Source organism: Monodon monoceros, unplaced genomic scaffold, assembly GCF_005190385.1.
Source record: "Monodon monoceros isolate NGI ecotype Baffin Bay Population unplaced genomic scaffold, NGI_Narwhal_1 Super_Scaffold_10, whole genome shotgun sequence".
Taxonomy (NCBI): domain Eukaryota; kingdom Metazoa; phylum Chordata; class Mammalia; order Artiodactyla; family Monodontidae; genus Monodon; species Monodon monoceros.
Window position 1 is genome coordinate 42,288,426 of NW_021703766.1, and position 20,776 is coordinate 42,309,201.

Genomic DNA, 20,776 nt, shown 5'->3' on the forward strand with positions numbered 1-20,776 from the left:
GGGAGGACCTGACATGATAATCAAAAAAGCAAAGAGGAGTTTCCTGGAATATGCTTTGAAGATAGATAAGTCAGAAGGGAACAGAAAGGGAGACGGTGGATGTGATTTTAAATAGGGTGATCAGGGAAGGCCACGTCTTCAGCCAGGACTTGAAGAAGGTAAGGGAATGAGCCCTTCCGTACTGACATGTGGGAGAAGAATCCCAGACAGAGGGAACAGCTGTTGCAAAGGCCCTGAGGCAGAAACATGCCTGGAGGGGAGGAGGGGTAGTGGGGGGCGGGGAACCTGAACCTCCCCCCTGCCCCACCCCTAGCTTTCCTAGTCCCTAAGATGGAGACTCACACAGGTGGCCATAGGGCCAGATCCAACCTTGGACACATCTCATCTGGTCCACAAAGTGTTAGGAAATTAAAAGTCAGTTACCAACATTTAAAAATCAGGAGATTTCATCATAAAAATCAACCTTTCCAGCTTCTCTTGGTGGGTGATGACATTGAGCGGTACAGCGTGTGGATCTCAAGGGGCCTGTCAACCTTAAGTCGCCTTGTGTGGCACCTCATGTGGCACCTGGAAGCCAGGCAGACAGCGACATGCCCACAGCCACACCCCCAAAGTGTCAAGACAGGACCTGCCAGCTCCCTCTTTTTTCCCACAGGTGCTGAATTCTGAGGCCACAGGGAGCGGCCCCACAGAGCCGCAGGCGGCCTCATTTGTCTGCCCATGGGCATCTCTGTCCCCGTCTTGCCCAGGAAGCAGGAGCTTGGAGCATCACTGTGATCACACCTTCCCAGCCCCCCAGCCCAGCCTCTCAGCCTCTACCTAGGAAGGTGAGGCCCCAGCCCCACCAGGACCCCTCTCATGGGTCGGGGTGCTTCCAGCTCCCACACCCCAGGCTGCCCCATTTAAGGCCTATGAATTTGCCAGGATCCTGAAGAAATACAGCCTTAAGAGAAGAGCAATAAAATGACTGAGCCCTGACTAGCAAAAGCAAATGGCAAAAGCCCAATTAATAAAACTTTGAACTGGTGACTACAAAACACCCCACAGCCTTGATTTTGTACTTGAATTCGGCATTCCTGAAAACTTGGTGATGTTCGGAAACTATCTGTAGGTTTGGTTTTTCTCATTTCGCAAGAATTCCCAGGATACTGAGAAATCACAGCTAATCTCCACGTCAGCAAATGATTTCGGGCTTCCCTGGTGGCGCAGTGATTAAGAATCCGCCTGCCAGTGCAGGGAACGCGGGTTCGAGCCCTGGTCCAGGAAGATCCCACATGCCGCGGAGCAGCTAAGGCCGTGCGCCACAACTACTGAGGCTGTGTTCTAGAGTCCGCAAGCCACAACTGCTGAGCCCGTGAGCCACAACTACTGAAGCCCGCACGCCTAGAGCCCATGCTCCGCAACAAGAGAAGACACCATAATGAGAAGCCCGTGCACCGCAACGAAAATTAGCCCCCGCTCGCCGCAACTAGAGAAAGCCTGCGTGCAGCAACAAAAACTCAACGCAGCCATAAATTAATTAATTAATTAAAAAAAAACCCAAAACAAAAAACAGATAAAAAACTCTAAATGATTTCAAAAGCAAAATGAAGGGGAAACATTCCAAAAGGCTTTATTATCTATATAACATGATAATATATAACACATATATTTGTATATAAACATAAACACACAACACATAGACATATATAAATAAGTGGACACATGTTGAATATGACTGAAGTCAAGCGGGCCTAGAAGACTCATCCCAAAAGAGATTCAACCCCCAATAGGATGCAAGCGGCTGCATGCACTCCACTCCCTGCAGACCTTCCCCAGGGTCTCAGGGTTCACACCTGTCCCCATCCACACGGGAGTCTCAAGTCCTGCCCTAAGCCCCAGCCCCTGCCCAACACCCACTTGGATGGGGCACATTCTGTTCCACCCTGGGTTAGGTATAGGCTTATAAACATCCAAACGCAAGACCATATGATTAAAACTTCAGGGAATGAAGTTTGCAAAAGGCTCTAATTGGTGGTGCCCCCAGGCTGAAACCAGCCCTTAGATTTGTTTCGTTTGACCTGCATAATTTTTTAAAAATCTGAGCCTTTTTTTGTGTTTTGGTCGCACCATGCGGCTTATGGGATCTTAATTCCCAGCCAGGTATTGAACCTCGGCCACAGCAGTAAAAGTGCCGAGTCCTAAACACTGGACCACCAGGGTATTATTCCCTGAGCCAACTTTTAATACTGGGAACTCTACATAAAGGTTCAGGTTCCTGACATCTTTTGAAAGTATAGAAGCAATTGGCTAGAACTGTGTAGAGGTTATCCTTGAAATTCTTTTAATTAAACTTTTTTTCAAAGTAGTACACTTGCAGGATTTAAAATTCAGAAGGTAGAAGAAGGTGCATGAGCTTAAGTGGGTCTCCCTTCCCAGCCATCTCCCAGCCTCTCGGTCTTCCTCTTCAGAAGCAGCCATGGATGCCAATCTCCAAAGATATTTCATTCATTTATAAGTATGTGAATATACGTTATTTTCCCCCTTACAAATGGTAGCATGTGTCTCTACATCTTGCTTTTTTTCCCATAGCAAGATGTCTGGGAGGTACTTCTGTATCTGTCCACATGAGCTTGAGCCAGTGATTTTTGTGGCTGCCCTTTATTCATTTAAATTTATTTTATTTTATTTTTATTTTTGGCTGCACTGGGTCTTCGTTGCTGTGTGCAGGCTTTCTCTAGTTGCAGAGAGCGGGGGCTACTCTTCGTTGCGGTGCGTGGGCTTCTTATTGTGGTGGCTTCTTTTGTTGCAGAGCACGGGCTCTAGGTGCACGGGCTTCAGTAGTTGTGGCATGCAGGCTCAGTAGTTGCAGCTCGCGGGCTCTAGAGCTGAGGCTCAGTAGTTGTGGCGTATGGGCTTAGTTGCTCGGCGGCATGTGAGATCTTGCTGGACCAGGGCTCGAACCCGAGTCCCCTGCATTGGCAGGCGGATTCTTAACCACTGCGCCACCAGGGAAGTCCTGGTGGCTGCCCTATAGACAGGACAATAGTTCTGTTTGCCCAGCTGCCACCGTACCTTATAGTCTCATGCCTGTCCTGCTTCACTCATTCATGATTCTTGCCTGGCCCCACTGGCACCTGAGTGTGCAGACTCCGGCACAGGTGAGGGGTGGAGCATCCCTCCTAGCCACCGAGCACTCACCCCTTCTCTGTCTCGGATGCATGCAGTTCCTGGACTTCCCAGCAGAGGGAGACACCACCCCACCCCCAAGACCACCAGAAGGGTCTTCAAAGGAACATTGCAATCTTGAAATGTCTGGGCAAGAGATGTTATCTGACCGGACACAAAGACCCCCTTAGCTGGACTGGGATCCGCCCCCACCATGCCTCCCCTTCTCTGTTTCTATCTCCCTCTGAACCTCCTGCTTCGACTGAACCCCACCCTGACTGAGCCCCACTCTTTGCAGGGACTGGCCCCTCCTTGGTGGGAGTTGTAGGGAGACCCTGTCCTAGTCTAGGGCCTGGGATTGAGAAATTGCCCAAGGGGCCCACATAAAGAAAGCGTGTAGCTGGGCGGGCGTTCCTTGCCCCACCCTTCCCCCTCCCTGCTGAGAAGTGGGGAGGGGTCCTTTCTCCCTGCCCCCAGCAGAGCCTTGACCTCAAAACCCCCTCTCCTTGTCCTGCACTCCACACTCCCCATGGTACCCTCTCCCTGGCCTGGCTCCTGCACCCTCCTCCCCACCCCCGCAGTGGTGTTGGGGGTCGCCTGGAGTCCAGCTGGTGGCCAGTGCAGAGCCACCCTAGGAAGGCCCTGCCCCTCCCCGTGACCCCAATCCTCCGCCAGCCACTCAAAGGCGCCTTGTTCTCCATCCAGCCCCCAGACAAAAGTCCCTCTGTCTAAAAAGGCGGAATTGGGGGGAGGGGGCACCCCAACGGGGAACAAGTGGGGACCTGCACAGACCCCAGCTGGAAGGAATGCCATGAGGAGGAGGGACAAGAGAGGGAGGAGGGAGGGGAAGGGAGCCCTGCACAGTGCAATGGCCTTATCCGGGGTGAGAGGCAGCCCCCGTCCCAACACCCACTGCGGAGACATCTGGCTCCCAGCACCGTTGGGAAGAACCCAGGCTGGGAAGGTCTGCCTGGTGCTGGGAACCAGGTCCCAGTCTCCCTAGGCCATGATGGGCACGACGGGGGAGAGGTCATGGTCTACGGCCCAACAGCTCACCGCCCCCTCACACACCCCCTCCCCCCACCCCGTGCATCCCGTCCCCACCTCATGACCTTGGTCCTATCAGCATCTTCTGCTGACCCTCAAACGGTGTCAACGGCAACAAGCAGCCCGGAGGAGGAGGACTTTAGATCTCCCGCAATGGCCACCCATCCCCCCTCCAAGGACAGCACACAATCTAAGTAAAAGAGATTAGGTTATTACAAACAAAGCACGGCCTTCCCCCCACCGCCCCGCCAGGCAGAAGCTCTGCCGTTAAAGACCTGAGCCCCTCCTCCTTCCAGGTCCTTTTCTGAGGGGCAGGTGACTGGAGAAAGCCACCTCCCTGGATGTGAGGGGCAGAGTTCCAGCCCTCATCGTATTCTCCTTCTGCCTCGCCTAAGGCTGCTGTGTGTGACCATAGAGACCCCAGGGAGCTCCCTGCCACTAGTGGTTGGGGGTTGGAACTGTCTCTTTAAGAGCAGGTGTGAGGTGAGAGAGCCCCTGAGCTTTAGGGAGTCAGACTAGTTCTCTACCTGCCCAGGTTTGCTTAGGGCGTGGAGGCTGCGGATAAAGGCAGGACCCAGGCTAAGCAGTCCCGCTCTCTCCCGGAACCTGAACCTCCGCGCAGCCTGTGGAGCACGCAGGTGAGGGGCTGGGGCCCCCTCCCTCCAACCTCTCCTTGGCTTTGCCCCTCCCTCCACTGCTCTCTGCTAAAGACCCCTAGAACCTTCCCTCTTCAAGGTCCTTTGCTGGGGGAGCAGATTAGAGAAAGCCCCCTCCCCATCATTCACCACACAGGAGGCCAGGTGAGCCAGCTGGGGCGAGGGTAAGGCCCACAGATGGGACTGGGGTGTCTGTTAGACTGGTGGGTCTGGGTAGATCGGGGGTTCTGAGTAGAGCAGAAGTATCTGGATCGGGAGGATCAGACTGGCTGGATGGGTGGATGACTAGGTGGGCTCAGGGTGTCCGCATACTGGGAATGTGTGGGTCCTGGAGACCTCTAGGGGAAGGGGCTGGCGGCTTCCCGGGGAAGCTGTAACATGGGGAGGTGGCGCGGAGACTTCAGGGACACGAGGGAGTCATTTTGCTCAGGCCTGAAGGGCCTGGCCACCATCATGGAGAAACAGAACAATAGTAGGGGGTGGACGGCGGAAAGTCCTCACACCAGCACTGGGATCTCTGGGGCCAGGAAAGAGCAGAGAGGGGTGGGCGCAGCCTCCGTCTGCAGGCTGCCTTTCTCTCCAAGGCTTCACGCCGACTGCAGTCAGTTCTGGAGCTGCCCTGGGGCCTCTTCCAATAACAGCCTGAACAGGGCAGGAGAGAGCAGATGCCCGGATGCCAGCTCCCAGCAGCCCACACCATGGGACAGTAGGGTGGAAATGTCGTGCAGGGGCTGGGGTACGGCTGAGATCACCCATCAGTGCCCCTTGTGCTGGGGATGCTGGGAGATGCCTGGGGAGGGGCTGTATGGGGGTGAATGGAGCCCTCACCGGCCAGGGAGGCTTGGAGGCTCCCATGGAAAGAGGCTTAAGCGCTGAGACTGAGTCGCAGGTGACAGTATAGAGCATTAAGCTGAATTCGCAGGGGTGACAGGGTTGCGACAGCAACGTGAGCTAATCATAGTGCCAACTTCATCAAGCTGTGAAGATTACACGTATGAACAAGCGCAAAGAGCTGAGAGCAGTGTCTGGTGTGGGGTAAACGTTCAATCAGCACCTGCTCTTATTACTAGTATTAGTGTGATCGTGGGGTGACAAAGCCTCACGTGTTCGCTTTAGACTACAGGTGGTCCTTCTACAGACCTGTGCTGGGAGCCACTAGGCTGTCCTGCTCACATACACATTCCAACTCTCCCCGCACCACCCCAAATTTGGGGGGGGGGCCGTCTTAAACGCCTTAGTAATGTTCCCCAAAGCTACAGGCCCTTTTCCTGCCTGAATGCTCAAAGAAATGAATGCTCAAATTAAAACTGTGAGTCTGGTATATGGGATGAACTGGGAAGCTAAGAAGGTTCCCAGGAAAGAAATTCAGGGAGGGGGTTACATAGAGGCCAGAGAGAGAGAGACACGGGACGGGACGTGCTCTCCAGCTGCGGACAAGGAGACAGAGCAGGCAATGTCAATGGGCTTTTTACCAGGCTTAGGGAGGGTATGTGTTTTGCCGTCTGTGAAATGGGGTGTATAACCAATGGCCTCCGGGATTCTTGGGGGATTACATGAGTGAAAACCCAGCAAGGTCATTTGGCGGTGCCCAGCACAGGGTGGATCTAAGTGTTAGCTCTTGCTATCAAGATTGGGACAATGTATGCTGTGGCAGTGGGGCAGGGGCGGGAGAGGGGACAGGGGGACGCACAGGGGGACTGATACTGGACCAAGAAGGGGGTGGCGGAGTGTTCTTTGTGCCACGCAGGCCTACCTGGGGAAAGAGGAGTTGTTTGCTGCCAGAGGAGCTTGGTAGGGGTAGAGGCAGGACCAAGGACTGGGTGGGATGGGCAGGGGTGGGGCAGAAGCAGGACGGTGGGGTGCGAGGAGGGAGGGGCGGAGGGTGGGGCAGAAGATGAGGCTGGGGCTGCCCTCCCCCTCCCCCTCCCCCCTCCCCCATCCTCTCTGAGTTCTCTCCTCCCCACATCCTGCCCAGAGCAACAAGAGGAGCCAGCTCAGTCCCCAGCCCTGGCCCAGCCCAAGTTCTGCGAAGTCTGGGCAGGGCGGGCAGGCTCCGAGCTGTCTATGGGAGACACTCCCAGGAACAAGGCCTCCTGCCCTCTGGCTCCCAACACCCCATTTCTCAAAACACCCCAAGGCCCTGAGAGAGTCCTGAGTTAGGAACAGCCTCCGCAGAGCCAGGTCTGGTTTAAATCCCGCTTCCTGGCAAGGTGACCTTGAGCACCCACTTTCACCTCTGGAGCCTCAGTTTCCACATCTGTAAGATGGGGATAACAGCTGGCGGCACCTTCCTCATTTGGTTGCCAGGGCAATTCACTTAAAGCCTCAAGTCCACGTCCAGTGAGTTATTATTGCTGCTCCCCCTGTAGGCCTTCGTTCTCACCCAGCCCCCACTGCACTTTCCGGCTCCTTCTTATCTCTCAGCCCAGCAGAGTTTCAAGGCCAGGCTTTCTGCCCTGGGGTGAGCTGTGTTCCCTGGATAAGGAGCACAGTAGCAGGGGATTGGGAACCAGAGGCATCCCGGTGGCCCTGCTAAAGCTGGACCTCCCCCCTAGATCCCTCCAGGCCAGCTCTCCGACATGCAAGAGGTGGCCCTGAGCCTGCTCGTCCTCCTGGCAGGTGAGTGCCCGTTCCTGGACTGCCTTTCCCCTGACCCCCTCAGCTGGGTGGTGACCACGCTTGTGTGTGGCTCTCTCGTGCTTTCTGCCTCCCCTGTGGGGTGGTGAGTCTCAGGACAGCATCTCCTGGAAGGTGGCAAGTGCCACACTGGTGATTTCAAGGAACACATAAAGGAGGACCTCTTACAGCAGAGGTTCACACAGCTCGTCATGCATGGTCTTGATGTCTCCTTGGTGATATCGAGAAGGCTCAGCTCTGGGCTACTGTGTCTTTAACACTTCTTAACACTTGATTACGAGAGGTAAGAGTTTCAAGGTTATGTGGCAAGTTACCAAAGCCCCTTGTGCCTCAGTTTCCCCATCTGGACAATAGTAGCACCTACTTATAGAGTCACTGTGAGGATTAAACGAGTTACTATTTGCAAAGCACTTAGAAGAGTGCCTGGGACAGAGTAAGCACCATGTGTTTGTGCTTTAAATATAATTTAAAAATATGAACCTCCCTTTAACAAAGAAAGAACAGAGCTTAGGCCCAGAGCTAAGGCAGCCCACTGCTTCTAGCCAGAATTCAAACCTAGTCCTTTGCTTTCATTGTACCTGTTGTTTTTTTTTTTTTTTTTTGCGGTACGCGGGCCTCTCACTGTTGTGGCCTCTCCCGTTGCGGAGCACAGGCTCCGGGCGCGGAGGCTCGGCGGCCATGGCTCACGGGCTCAGCCGCTCTGCGGCATGTGGGATCTTCCCGGACCGGGGCACGAACCCGTGTCCCCTGCATCGGCAGGCGGACTCTCAACCACTGCGCCACAGGGAAGCCCTCATTGTATCTGTTTTTATCAGTTACATTGGGCAAGACTGCCATTCCATTCAGGGTAGTGATGTAAAGTTGCATTTTTAAATAAAGCATATTAAGTTTATAATTAGTAAGTCACTTTAAGGGGAGTGGTGAGGGATGGGTGGGATGTGGACGTGGCAGAACCAGGAGATGAGGGCTGAGAACGCCTGGGAGCTGAAGCCACCTGTCATCTTGACAAGACCATCGCTCGTTTCTGCAGGGGGTGTGGATTAGCCAGGTGTCTGGAAACATCAGGCCAAAGGCTGGCTAGGTGGCCCAAAGCCACCCAGGTGAAAACCTGTTGCAGGTGTGGGGCTGAGTCGGGGGAAACCCTCATTTCCGAGGTGGAACGTGCAGAGGAGCTAGTTTGGGGTTGGACCCCTGTGCCCGTGGGAGGTGGGGAACTGTCCATCAGGGGACCCTACGCTGAGGCCTGGAGCTCCAACGGCCCTGGCCCCAGCTTTGCCGAGGCCAGCACCCCCATCTCTCTCCTACCCCGCTTCTCCCCTCCAGGCCTGCCTGCCTTGGATGCCAACGACCCGGAAGGTGAGTCAGACAGACTCTTCCACCAGTCCCGCACCCAAAGTCTCCCCCAGGACCCCTGCATCCCCACTCTTATCCTGGATTCATGTCCTATTTTTCTTTCCTTGCAGATAAAAACAGTCCTTTCTACTACGGTGAGAGCCTGTGCCCCTCCCTTTGCAGCCCCACTCACCCCTCAGACCGATTTCGTGCCAACGGTCCCACACAGGGTTGAGTGAGGGTCTGATGGGGGTGACCCAGGGGCGAGGATTGGGGCATTGAACAGTAAACACAGGGGATTAAGGCAACCAGGCATGCCAGCCTGGTCCTTAGAACCACCCCCACGTTTTCTTCCACGTTGCCCCATGCTCCCTCCCTCCCCTCCTCAGGCCTCTGCTCAAATGTGCCCCTTCAGCCGGGTCTCCCCTGGCCACTCTCCCTAAAAGAGCTGTCTTCTGACTCTCCGTCCCCTGGCCCTGCTTATATGTCTTCAAACCGCTTCTCTCTACCTAACTCCACGTTAGATCTCTGTCGCTTGCTGTGTAGAGACTGGAAAGTGAGTGCGGGGGCTGGAGGGCTGTCTGTTCTCTCCACTGCTGTATCCCACATCAGGGGTGCCTAATGCGTATCGTCAAGCGGTTGGGGGCTTGGATGAGGAGGGCACGGGCTGGCACCGAGGGCCCCCTCTGGGTTTCTCCTAGACTGGTTCAGGCTCCGTGTCGGTGGGCTCATCTTCGCAGCGGTCTTGTGCGCCGTTGGCATCATCGTCCTCATGAGTGAGTGGAGCAGCTGGCGGGGAAGCGGGCAGCGCAGGGCGGTGGGTGTCCTCCCCTGACATTCCCCTCTCTCCTAACAGGTGGGAAATGCAAATGCAAGTTCAGCCGGAAGCCCCGGTAAGATGGGTTCCAGGCAGTGTGCCTGCCTCATACTGGACAGACACCTTTCAGGGGGAAAGAGCTAAATTTCGCAAGAAAAAAAAAAAGGCCGGGTTTCTGGGTCTTGCCCTGGAGAATTCCTGTTACTGAGATCTTCCAGGTTTATTCTTCAGAGCCATGAATCCTCAGAGGGCCTCCAATCATGAAATGCTTTGGTCCCTGGGATGGTACAACTTTGTGGGAAAATAGCTAGGAAGATATGTCGGGGCAAGCTGAGAATCCTCTAGCCTTGAGGGAGAGGATGAACGGGGGTGAACAGAGATCTCATCACTTTTCTTTCCCTAGTCACTATCCAGGGGATGCCCCACCTCTCATCACTTCAGGTAAGACAGGGACAGAATGGAGCTGACTGGGACATAGGGTATGAGGTGTGTGTGTTTGTGTGTGTGTGTGTGTGCACACGTGTGCATGTGTGCGTGTGTGTGTATGCACCCTGGGGAGAAATAACCTGATCCACTCTCACAGGCTGACCCTGTCACCTCTCCCAGGCTCTGCCCATAACTGTTGAGGATGGATCAGCGGAAAGAGCACCGAGGGCCACTCTTTCCCCAAGTCCTGGCTCTGCACAGGATCCTAAACTCCAGGATGGAATTCTCAGACCACCTGGCCAGGGCTCCATCTCATCTCTCACTGGAGGGGGTCTTTGTTCAATTTTCACTCTTAAATGATCTTGCCTCATGCCCAAGCAGCCTCGAAACTCCCTATGTGCGCGTTGGGGTTTTGGGGGGCCGGGAGAAGGGGATGTGCATGGGGGCCAGCATGGAAGCTGGCAGCTGAATCTCTCCACTGGGACAAGCCCACAGGCCTGCTTCCTCATGACCTGGTGGGCGGCATAGGGCCTGACCTCTGCCTCCGTGGTCATGGGAGCCACATCTGCCATTTAAAATGCTCTAGTAGCCACATGGGGGCATTCTGAGAGTGAAAGGGAGCTCTAGCCAGACGGAATGCTGGGACCCTCAGGTGGACAGTGGGACCTTCCCAGGAAAACTAGGATGTGGGATCATCCTGTCACAACAGGAGTAGCCAGCTAGCTTATGACTATAATCGTGACCCTCTGACTCGCCTCAGACCCCATTTTATTATAAAAGACCCTTCCTAACACTCAAATGTTCCTGTAAGACCTTTAAATTATTCCCCATGATACTCCTAATAATATATAATGGCCACACGGTGTGAGAACTCCAACAAGCCCTAAACTCCCTCGAGACAGTCTCCAATAGCCAATAAGACTTCCAAAATGTCCCCAAGAGCCATAAAAATGCCTAAAATCCTTCAAAACACCCCGCAGTATCTCCTACAATACATAAGACACGAGACCAACAGTAAACCCGTGACCTGTCCCCTAATAATGCCCTCATATCCCTTGGACATCCCACTAGGCCCCCCATAATCATGAGCACACACTCCTTAGAAACCTCGCGAAAGCTCAACAAGGGCAGCCATAATGTACCCTGGGACACCCCCCCACCCCCGCTCCATAATACCGTTCCTGGAACACGAATCCTCCTCCCTCACCCCACCCCCATGCCACAGCAGACACCCTCTCCCAATGACCCCACAACAACCGGTGAGGCGGGTGCACAGCGCGTTTATTGAGCTCGTACACTTTCTGCCCTCGCCCCTTTCACCGACACAGGACGGGTACCTCGGACTCCCGGCAACAATTCTCAATTTCCCGCCTATTCCCTGCGCACGCGCAACAGGGAAGACACGCTGGGCTTCCGCCTCGGCAGCAGGCATGCGCACAAGCAGCAGAGGAAGTTAGCAAGCCCGGCAGGGAAAACCGCCCAGCTACTGATGACGTCATGGAGGCGGGCACTAAAAGCGATTGGCTGGATTGAGTTTAGAAGGAAAAGGAAAGCTATCCTTTCCGTAGTACTTTTACAGGGAATAGGAGGGTCGAGAGTGGGTTGAGCGGGGCGCTTCCAGACCTCATGGAGCTCTGCACATTACCCCCCGCCCCCCATGATTTCTGTACTGTCTCCGTGTGGCGATGCCCCAGCCTGAGCCCCCAAGTCATCCTTGGAGGGGGAGGGGTCATCTACCCCCAGCCAAGATGTTGCTTAAGACTGGACAAGCAGCTCTTGCCTTGAACTTGGCCTGTGGTCAGTATCTCACAGGACCAGCAGTCACCTCTGAGTAGGACCCGGAGTCTAGGCAATGGGGCATCCAGAGGCCCAGCACTCCCCATGCCAGCCCTCTGCCAGCCATGTCCAGGGGCCCTTCCAGTCTCAGGCACTGAGGTCTAACTCGTGATGCTGGTAGACCTGTGTGGGGCCCTTGAAGCAAGCAGCGAAGAGGAAGCGTCTGCCGGCCATGGTGATATGGGCAAAGGCCCGGGGGGCCACCAAGGCTGGGGGCCCCAGCTCCTGCAGTGGCTCCAGGAGCCCCCTGTCAGGCTCAAGGCGGAAGACCTGGCTGAAGGCGAAGTCGCTGCCCAGGATAGCCAGCTGATCCCTGGCGATGAGCAGTGGCTGGAAGACGTGGGCACCGCGAGAGGGAAGCTGCTGCAGCAGGCGAAACATGGAACCATCCCAGCGCATGACCTGTGGAGCGTGGCCGCTCATTAGGGCTGGGGTCCAAGAGGGCCAGGCCTGCCCTTCAGTGGTCCTCTAGGCTTTGGAGGACTTGGAACAGCTTGGGAACAGAGGCCTGTAGGTCCCCAGACTCCCACAGCTTTCTTATCTTCATAAATGTCACCACCCAGCTGCTCAGGCCACCGACTTGGCGTCATTCTGAGCCCTTCTCTCTCCCTCACACCCCACATAGAATCAGTCAGCCCCGGAATCTGTCAGTTTCATCTACCATCGTATTTATGTCTCTCATTTATTCTGGCTGCACTCCAGCCCAGCCACAGTCACCTCCCTCCTGGACCATCACACAGCCTCCTTCCTGGTCTTCCTGATCTCCCTGCTCCTGTCCCTGTGCCCACAGTCTGCTCCCCATGCAGACACCCTGTGAACACCTGCGTCAGATCAGTGCCTTTTAGGCCCAGAGCCCTCCCCCTGGCTGTACCCCACTCCAGAGAGAGAGTGCTGGAGGGGGTGGGCCGTCAGCCCTGGGGCTTCAGGGTGCGGTGGTTGTGATTAAATGTAGGTGCTGGGGTGTGTCGGAGTTTGGCGGTAGAATCTCGGGGCCGGTGTCAGTGTTGGGCGGTGGGGAGTGGTTTAGGGTCAGCCAGCCTCGAGGGGTCACAGTCTTGGAGTCAGTGTTGGGGTGGGGTCAGAGCTCAAAGATCAGCACGTTAGGAAGCTCAGTCCGTGAGGCGGGTCAGAGTTCAGAGGCCAGTGCGCAAGGTGGGGTCAGTGCTGAAAGGCCGGCCCTGAGTGGGAGTCTGCTGATGCAGGTCAGGCCCGGCCTGTGCCTGCCCCATGGGACTGGGCTCAGCCTCACCATGGAGTCCCCGATGTAGCGTGTCAGGTACAGGAACACATCTCCGCTGGCCTGGAAGTGGCGTGTGGCATAGACGTCCTCGGCCTCGGGGATGTCCGTGCGCCTCTCGAAGCGGCCCCCAAACCAGTGGAAGAGCACGGGCCGCTGCGAGGCGGAGGCTAGCAGCAGGTGGGGCCGGCCGTCCAGCTCGAGGGCCTCGGCATCCGTGTCCCGGTGCCAGGCGTGCAGGCTCTGGCGCGGGTAGAAGCCGGGCCCGTCGCGGCACAGCAGCGTGGTGCTGCCCGCCTTGGACACGTCGGCCACCACGAAGCAGGGCTGCCCGTCCAGCCACAGGAGCTCGGCATCATTGGGCCGCAGCAGCCGCCGTGGAGCTAGGGCCTGCAGCGGGGCCAGGCGCAGGTCGGGGCCGGGCCGGGCCCACAGCTGCGAGCCTCCCCACAGGCGGGCGGCCAGCACAAAGAGGCGCGGGCCCAGCACCAGCGGCTTGCAGGACACCACCGAGGGCGCTGTGGGGAGGCGGGGAGCAGGGCGCCTGTCAGACGAGCTGGGCAGGGTACCTGGCAGGCGGGAGGATGGGAGTGGGCTTACCAGACAGCTCTTCCTCCTGCCGGAAGCGCTGCAGGCTGTAGTCCCAGGTCAGGATCAGGCAGCGGCCGGCAAAGGGCTGTGCCAGGACGACGTGGGGCTCCCCTTGGTAGGAGAAAGCCTCTACGCCCAGCGCTGACTCGCCGACCGTCTGGAACCAGGACAGCTCTGGGAGGGGGTGCAGCGGGGAGGGGAGAGAGTCAGGCAGGCCAGGGGCACCCCACGGGTCCTCATCACTGGGTCCCGCTTTGCACACCTCTGAGGTGAGGACCACCACGGTGTTGACCTCGTAGGGACATACAGTGGGATCTTTTTACCTATGGACGTATTAACTCGCAACCACATGGCGGTACTCTGTTTTCTAAGCTGCGTGGCATCAGCAAATAGTTGCTTAGAAGTAGCCATTTATTCATTCATTTAATTTCACAAGATCCCTATGGGTTACGTTCTGTTATTATATCCACTTTATAGATGAGGAAACTGAGGCTAAGAGGCACAGGCAGCCAGCTATCCCGCCAAATCCATCCTTCCCATCTTCCATGAGATAGGATAGCAGCTGGGCACAAAGCTGCCCAGCCAGAGGCCACATTAGCCCAGCACTCCCCCTACGCTGCCCCCCAGCCTCTGAGGTCTGCTGTGGCCATGACCAGACCAAGTTCCCAGTGGAACAAAAGCAGAGTGATGGTCGTAGTGCTTGCCTTGCTTGTAGGAAGATGGCTCATCCTGGACTTGGCCCTTTCCCCTTCTGCTTGTGAACTGGCATATGGACGGGGCCACAGCTCGGTTTCAGCTGTGGAAAGCAGGATAACACCCAGGGGCTGCCCCACCCACCTGGACTGCTCACCTCAGACCCTTCTGTTTTCTTTAATTCTTGGTATTTACAGCCTCTTTGTTACAGCACCTTAGCATTTTTGGTAACGGTGCACCCAGATTGCCCAGTGTGGTGGCGGTGGAGCCGGGTGGTGGACTCCAGTTTACAATACTTCACTCTACATGCCAGGCCCTACTTCTAGGGACCAGGGTTGAAGCAATGAACCAAACCACTAAGCATACCCATCCAAAGGGGATCTTTTAAAAATGGCCTTCAAATCATGTCACTCCCTGCTCGAAACCCTCCATGGCTTCCCACAGCCCTCTGGATAAAGTCCACCTTGTTCTCTATGGCTTTCGAAGTCCTGCAGGGTGAGGCCCCTGCACCTTCCAGCTCATCTGTGTCCTTCCCTCCTCACTCCCGTAAACCAGACGTGCCTCCCTTTGATCCCCATTCAGGACAAGCTCTGTGCTGCTTTGGGGGTCCCTGCGCATGCGGGCTCCTTCCTCTGTACTCCACTTAGCTACATCCACATCTAGTGCTACCTCTTCAGAGAAGCCTTCTCCGATGCCCCAGGTAAGGCAGGACCACCGCCTAAAACTCTCCCATCACCCCCTGTGTTTATCACAATGTGTACCATACACTTATTGGCGCAACGTTTTATTGGATGTCTGTCTGTCCACCCCCAGGACTGTGACCCCATGAGGCCAAGGCCAGGGCCCAGGGTTATCTTGGTCACCACAGCGTGCCCATCGCCCCTCACAGGGATGGGCACCGAGTGGGCCTCAGGGACTGTGTGTTGACTAATGGAACGCAGAGTGACTAAGTTAAACTCCTTGTTCTATGAACCCAAAGACCAAAGACATGTCTTACGCTTTGATGGTGATGACGTTAGTAACGGTCTCAGGTTTGATCTCAAACGTCCACTCCTTCCTGACCCTCCAGCTGTGCCTGGCCCCCGCTCTGGCTCTGGGCTCCCGTAGCTCCACGGTTTCCCTCCATCCCGGCCCTGACCCCTCTGTGCTTCCCCCCATCCCAGGCCTGATCATTCTGGGCCATCCCTCTCTGCTTGCCTCTGGCTGTGGGCTCTGTGAGGGCAAGACCCAGGACTGGCTTCATCACTGCTGTGCTCTCTGCTTTGCCCAGTACCCATAAAGGTACCAAAATATATTTGTGGAAAAGCAAAATGATCATAGGAAGTACTTTTTAAATGGTCGATTTTATATCAATAACAACAACGACGAGGATGAACATTTATGGGGGCCTCCCCTCCCAGGCCCTGAGCCAAGTACATCACTGAAGTCTCACAGCAGCCCTATGTCACTGTTTATTACCCCTATTTACAGACAGGAAAACTGAGGTTCAGGGAGGTGATGCTGCTTGCTCAGGAGACTCACAGCCAGGAAATGGCAGAGCAGGGAAGGAGGTGAGCCCCTCAGCCCTGGCAGCCGTTCCCCAATCTCCCACCTTCTTCCGGGAACACCTGCTGTCCCTCCTACCCCACCGGGAAAGCCCCCACCTATGGCTCTGCACTTGAACGTCTTGGGGTCGAGGTGGTGGAGCTGCATGTGGGCCAGGGCGGCGGGGCCGGCACAGGCCCCGGTCCCCACGCTGGCGTTCACGGTGGGTATCCACTGCAGCAGCCAGAGGACACGGCAGTCACACTGGAACGGGTTCCCGCGGAGGTCCCTGGGGCAAGAGGCCGGGGAGGGGCTGCGACCCGGATTCCACTCCCTGCGGGCCACGCTCCCCACCCCTCCCCAGGCAAGGTTTCAGGATAGGGCCCCCGAGTGGTGTGGAAAATATGTAGGAACCATCGCAGTCATACTCATTTGTGCCAACCAAGAGTGGGCACAGATGTCCCCTTCCCCCACCCAAACATTCCCAAATCCCCCCAGCCTCCCAGCCCCCTTGAGCCTCACACGTGAGTCAGGGTCTCCAGGCCTCGGAACAGGAATCTGGGGAGGGTCTCGAGATGGTTATTGGCCAGGCTTCTGGTGGAGGGAGAGAAGGAGAAACCATCAGCAGCTCCCAGGATACGCTGTGTGCCTGGGTGATGGGTGCGGGGTGCCTGTCAGGGAGGGCTGGGGCGATGGAGGCACGCACAGGTGTGTGAGTGAGCGGAGTCCTCTGAGAGCGTTCTTAGAGATGGAGCCAATCTCATTGTCTTCGATAAAGCTGTGGAGGGAAGATGGGGTCAGGGGGCGGCCCTTGGTTCCCTGCTGTGGCCCTACAGTGCTTGGGGAACTCACCCCATGGAAGCCATAGGCCACTGGAATGTGCCGAATTCTCCCCCAACAGCTTGCATAATCCCAGGGAAAACCTCCCAGGAACCTCTCCTCAGCAAGGTCCCAGCCTACAGTTTCAGGACCCAAGAACCCGACCCTATGGTCATTGCCAGCCTCACCGTGAACACTGCCACCACCATCACCACCACTGCTGCCCTGATCACCAACACCAACACTAGCACCAATATTACCACCCATACCTCCACCATCATCCGTTATGCCCAGGGCCTCTACCATCGTCATCAACCCCAGTACCAATAACTGCCGTCATCACCAACAATATACCATGTCACCACTGTCACCGATGCCATCACCACCCGCTCCCATCATCAACACCAACACCAACACCATCATTACCAAACCCACACCGGCAACACTGATAAGCGTCACCAAGAACACAGCCTTTGTGATCGATACCAAAACCAGTGCCACCATTACCGCAAGCTTCAGCGCTGGTACCAGCACTGCCAACACCAGAAACATCACCTTTACCCCCAGCACTCACATCATCACCCGTCAGCGCCACTACTGCCGCAATTCCCACACGTACGAACGTCTCCGCCATCCCCACCAAACCCCATACCAACAACACTGCCATTACACCAACACCGACATCCTACCCCAAACCATCACCAATACCAATACGATAATTACCAATGCCCAGAATACTGATAATTGTCACTAACACCAACCCTTCAAACTTCATCATCCATACCACCAGTAGCGCCATCACCGCTGGGTCCACCATTTTTATCAAAATCATCCCCACTCCACCATCCTCAGTAATGCCACCACTTCCCTGTGAGCAGCTGCACAGCACCACCATTGTCATCACCACCATTACCGTCAGTACCACCATCACCAACTAACTCAGAATAGTTTCCTCTTAATTTGAAACATTTATCTCTGGCCTCTCTGTAACCTCCCTGGGCTCCCAAAAGTCAGGTAGGACCAGAAACAGTCATGGGTCATCCAGGCCTTTTGTGAATCTTGAAACAGAGAGGGCAGCTGAGCAGAAGCCCCAACCCCACTCAAGAGGCCAGGACCCTTGCCCCCTCCAGACGGTCCCTTGTGCAGACACTTCCTCCCCAGGGCAACAAGCCCCTATCTCCCCCACTCTAGGAGACACAGAGGGGCTCCGCCTTCCTCTCCCAGGCCCCCATTCCTGCCCCCATCTTCTGGCTTCACTCACAGGTACTGCAGGTGGGACAGGCCCGCAAACGCATCGTCCTCGATCACGGAGAAGGAGTTGGATGTGAAGAGGCTGGCAAGGAAGTTAGAAAGACATTTTTCCAGGGTTGCTGCTCCCTACCTGACACGTTAACCTTGTCCCCTCCCAACCCCAGCCCACGTGGGCACGGTCACACACACATACGCATGCCAAGTGAGTATGTGTGTGACACGGATGCTTTCATGGACACGCACATACGTGTATGTGTGCACACTCCCCCATGCGCATGTGCATGGACACCCCCTCCCTCAGGTGGCCGTCGCTAAGCCGGGCCCCACTCACAGCAGGTGCAGTGACGGTACCCTCAGGAAGCTGCCGGCCTTCAGCTGGGTGACTCCAGTCCTAACGAGTGAGCTGGGGATGTAGGCAATGGTGGGCGAGGAGAAGACTGCTCCAGTGTGCCAGTCCCATCCCAGAGCTGTCTCCTGTGTCCGGGGGTGGGGCGGAGGGGACCCTGGCATGCCACCTGACCCTGGGTGTGTGTATTTCCCCTACATCCCAGGGGAGACAGGCATTTGCCCTCCTCGCTTGGCAAGGATCCTGGCAGCGCTCAGCCCACCCCACGGCTCTCCTTCCCAGGCCCCGATGCTGACCCTGCCCTTTGGAATTTCCCTCCGGCTCCTTTCCAAATCCCAGCAGGCCCCCTTTCAGGCCTCCCGACATCCTTTGCTGCCCCCCTCCCAAGATCCTGATGGGTCCCTGTTTCCTTGGGGAGCCAGCACCCTGACCCCCAGCCCCTGGGGTCCCAGGACTCCCATCCGCAGCCTCAGGCCTCCAGAGGGCCGGACACTCACAGCGACAGCAGGGTCGGGGAGAAGCTCTCGGGCAGGTCCGGGGAGCCCTCACACAGGGCACTGTCTTTAGAGCAGGAGCAACTCAGAGGACACTTTCCCTTTGGGGGTCTCCAGGCCCCCCCCACGCCCACCCCAGCCAGCAGCAGCAGCAGAAATCCTGCCCCTCCCATGCCCCCTGACCTCCACCGAGGCACCGGCTTCTCTCTGCCCACCCAGCTTGGCCCAGGTCGCGGCCACTACATCTCCCATGTCAGGTGGCCCTCCATGCCGCCTGCTGGCACGCTCTGCCCTGGCTTCTCTCTCCTCTTTCTTGGTCTCTCCTCAGTCTGCTTTGCTTCCTGTATCTCTTTGGTGTCTAATTTTCTGTTTATTTCTCTTTCCCTGTCTTTCTGTCTCTCTCCCTTTTTATACTTCTGACTCCGTGAGTTAGTCTGCTTCCCACTCTCTATCTCTGTCTCTCTATTTCTATCTGAATTGTCTCTCTGTCTCTGTTTCTCTTTTTCTCTGTCTGTCTCCTTCTGTCTGTTGGCCTCTCTTTCTGTGTGTGTCTGAGTGTGTGTGTGTGTGTGTGTGTGTGTGTGTGTGTGTGTCTCCCTCTGTCTGGTGTCTTTATTTCTGTCTCCCTACCCCCCCTTTCCAGCTCCTTGGAAGTTTCTTCCCCTCCTCCCACGTCCCTTCTCCCAGGAGGTTTGGGAAAGGGACTTGCTGGGCACCGGGTGCTCCAGGCAAAGCAGGGCAAGAAGGAGGAGGGCGTCAGAAGCCATAGGAAGAGCAGCCCTTGGGAAGGGGCCAGAGGGCCCCATGGGAGGGGAGGGGCCGCGGAGCGTTGGAGCTGCCCTGGCCCCTCCTGGCCAGCCCCCTCCCCAGATTCCCCACTCCACCCCACTCACGGAGTGTGAGGAGGCTGTCACCTGGGTGGGGACAGGATGGCTCTGCAGGCAGGAGGGGGGTGGGAGGAGAGACCACCAAGGGCTGGAGCCTCGGTGGCCACTCCCAGCCAGCCCCCTCCCCTGGCTCCAGTAGGGCTGGGTGGGCACTGGCACCCAGGCTTGGAGGGACCAGCTCAAGTCCAGCTGCTCCCTCTGGTGGCGACACTCAGCAGGGCAGCGGCCCTGCCCCAAACCCACAACCTCTTTTGCCCGAAATTAACTCCTTGAGTACCCACCACTCACTTAGGGGTAGGGAGCCAACCCAAGGGAAAAAGGATGATAAAGATGCCATCCCCTTCCTTCAGCACTGACTCTGTACCACGCCGCGTCCTACAAGTTCATCTACTAGCTCGTGCTGACCTCACTACAGCCCTCCGAGGCTAATATATCATACGGCTATTTTACAAATGGAAATACTGAAGCGAGGGGTCAGGTCATTTGAGATCTAGGTTATCGAGCTGGGGCAGAGCCAGGACTCAAGCCCAGGCAGCTGGCTGCACAGTCTCCCAGTATGATTTTGCACTCCTGCTTTGGAGATCAGAACCCATGGATACTGGCTGTTTTCGTTTGGACTAAGCTTTTAGCAGTTTGGATAGATTCTGTTCATTAAATAAGAAAAATAAATAAGTGATATTACCCAATCTGAAGTAGTAGTAATAATACTCACTGAGCCCTTACTATGCATCAATCTTGACATGAATTTACTCAGTCCTCACAACAACCCCTTGAGGTGGGTAGTATTATTAACCCCCACTTTACAGATGGGAAAACTAAGGCATGAGGAGAACACACAGCCTCTCTTGGCACTGCTGCACACACCCAGAACACTTGGAGGACAAGGGACCTAACAGCACCAGCTAGGGGTCACCGGTCACGAAGCAGGGCACGGGGTGGGCCTGGCACGCGGGCTAGTCGGGGCTTTGGAGGGCACCGGGCAAAGCTGCGGGCAGATGAGGCCCAGGCCACGTTGGGTCAGCTTCGGGTCGGCATA

General features: G+C 56.2%; 2 protein-coding genes across 3 annotated transcripts; one reads left to right on the forward strand and one right to left on the reverse strand.

Moving 5' to 3' along the window:
• Positions 1–7,283: 7,283 nt before the first annotated feature.
• Positions 7,284–10,421, forward strand: FXYD3 (FXYD domain containing ion transport regulator 3). Of its 2 annotated transcripts, XM_029201577.1 has the most exons (7): positions 7,284–7,469; positions 8,811–8,843; positions 8,951–8,974; positions 9,521–9,595; positions 9,676–9,712; positions 10,040–10,077; positions 10,243–10,421. In XM_029201577.1, the coding sequence occupies exons 1-7, from the start codon at positions 7,430–7,432 to the stop codon at positions 10,260–10,262; spliced, it is 267 nt and encodes an 88-aa protein (XP_029057410.1). In that variant the 5' UTR covers positions 7,284–7,429; the 3' UTR covers positions 10,263–10,421. The 2 variants fall into 2 exon arrangements, with proteins under 2 accessions (XP_029057410.1, XP_029057400.1); XM_029201567.1 differs by lacking the exon at positions 10,243–10,421 and having other exon boundaries at positions 10,040–10,103.
• Positions 10,422–11,326: 905 nt separating this feature from the next.
• Positions 11,327–19,434, reverse strand: LGI4 (leucine rich repeat LGI family member 4). Its single transcript, XM_029201286.1, has 9 exons — positions 18,857–19,434; positions 18,345–18,416; positions 18,024–18,095; positions 16,650–16,721; positions 16,466–16,537; positions 16,063–16,232; positions 13,736–13,900; positions 13,148–13,653; positions 11,327–12,300 (listed from the first exon to the last, which is right to left on the reverse strand). Exons 1-9 carry the CDS (start codon positions 19,024–19,026, stop codon positions 11,986–11,988), a joined length of 1,614 nt encoding a protein of 537 aa, XP_029057119.1. The 5' UTR covers positions 19,027–19,434; the 3' UTR covers positions 11,327–11,985.
• Between the last annotated feature and the right edge of the window lie 1,342 nt (positions 19,435–20,776).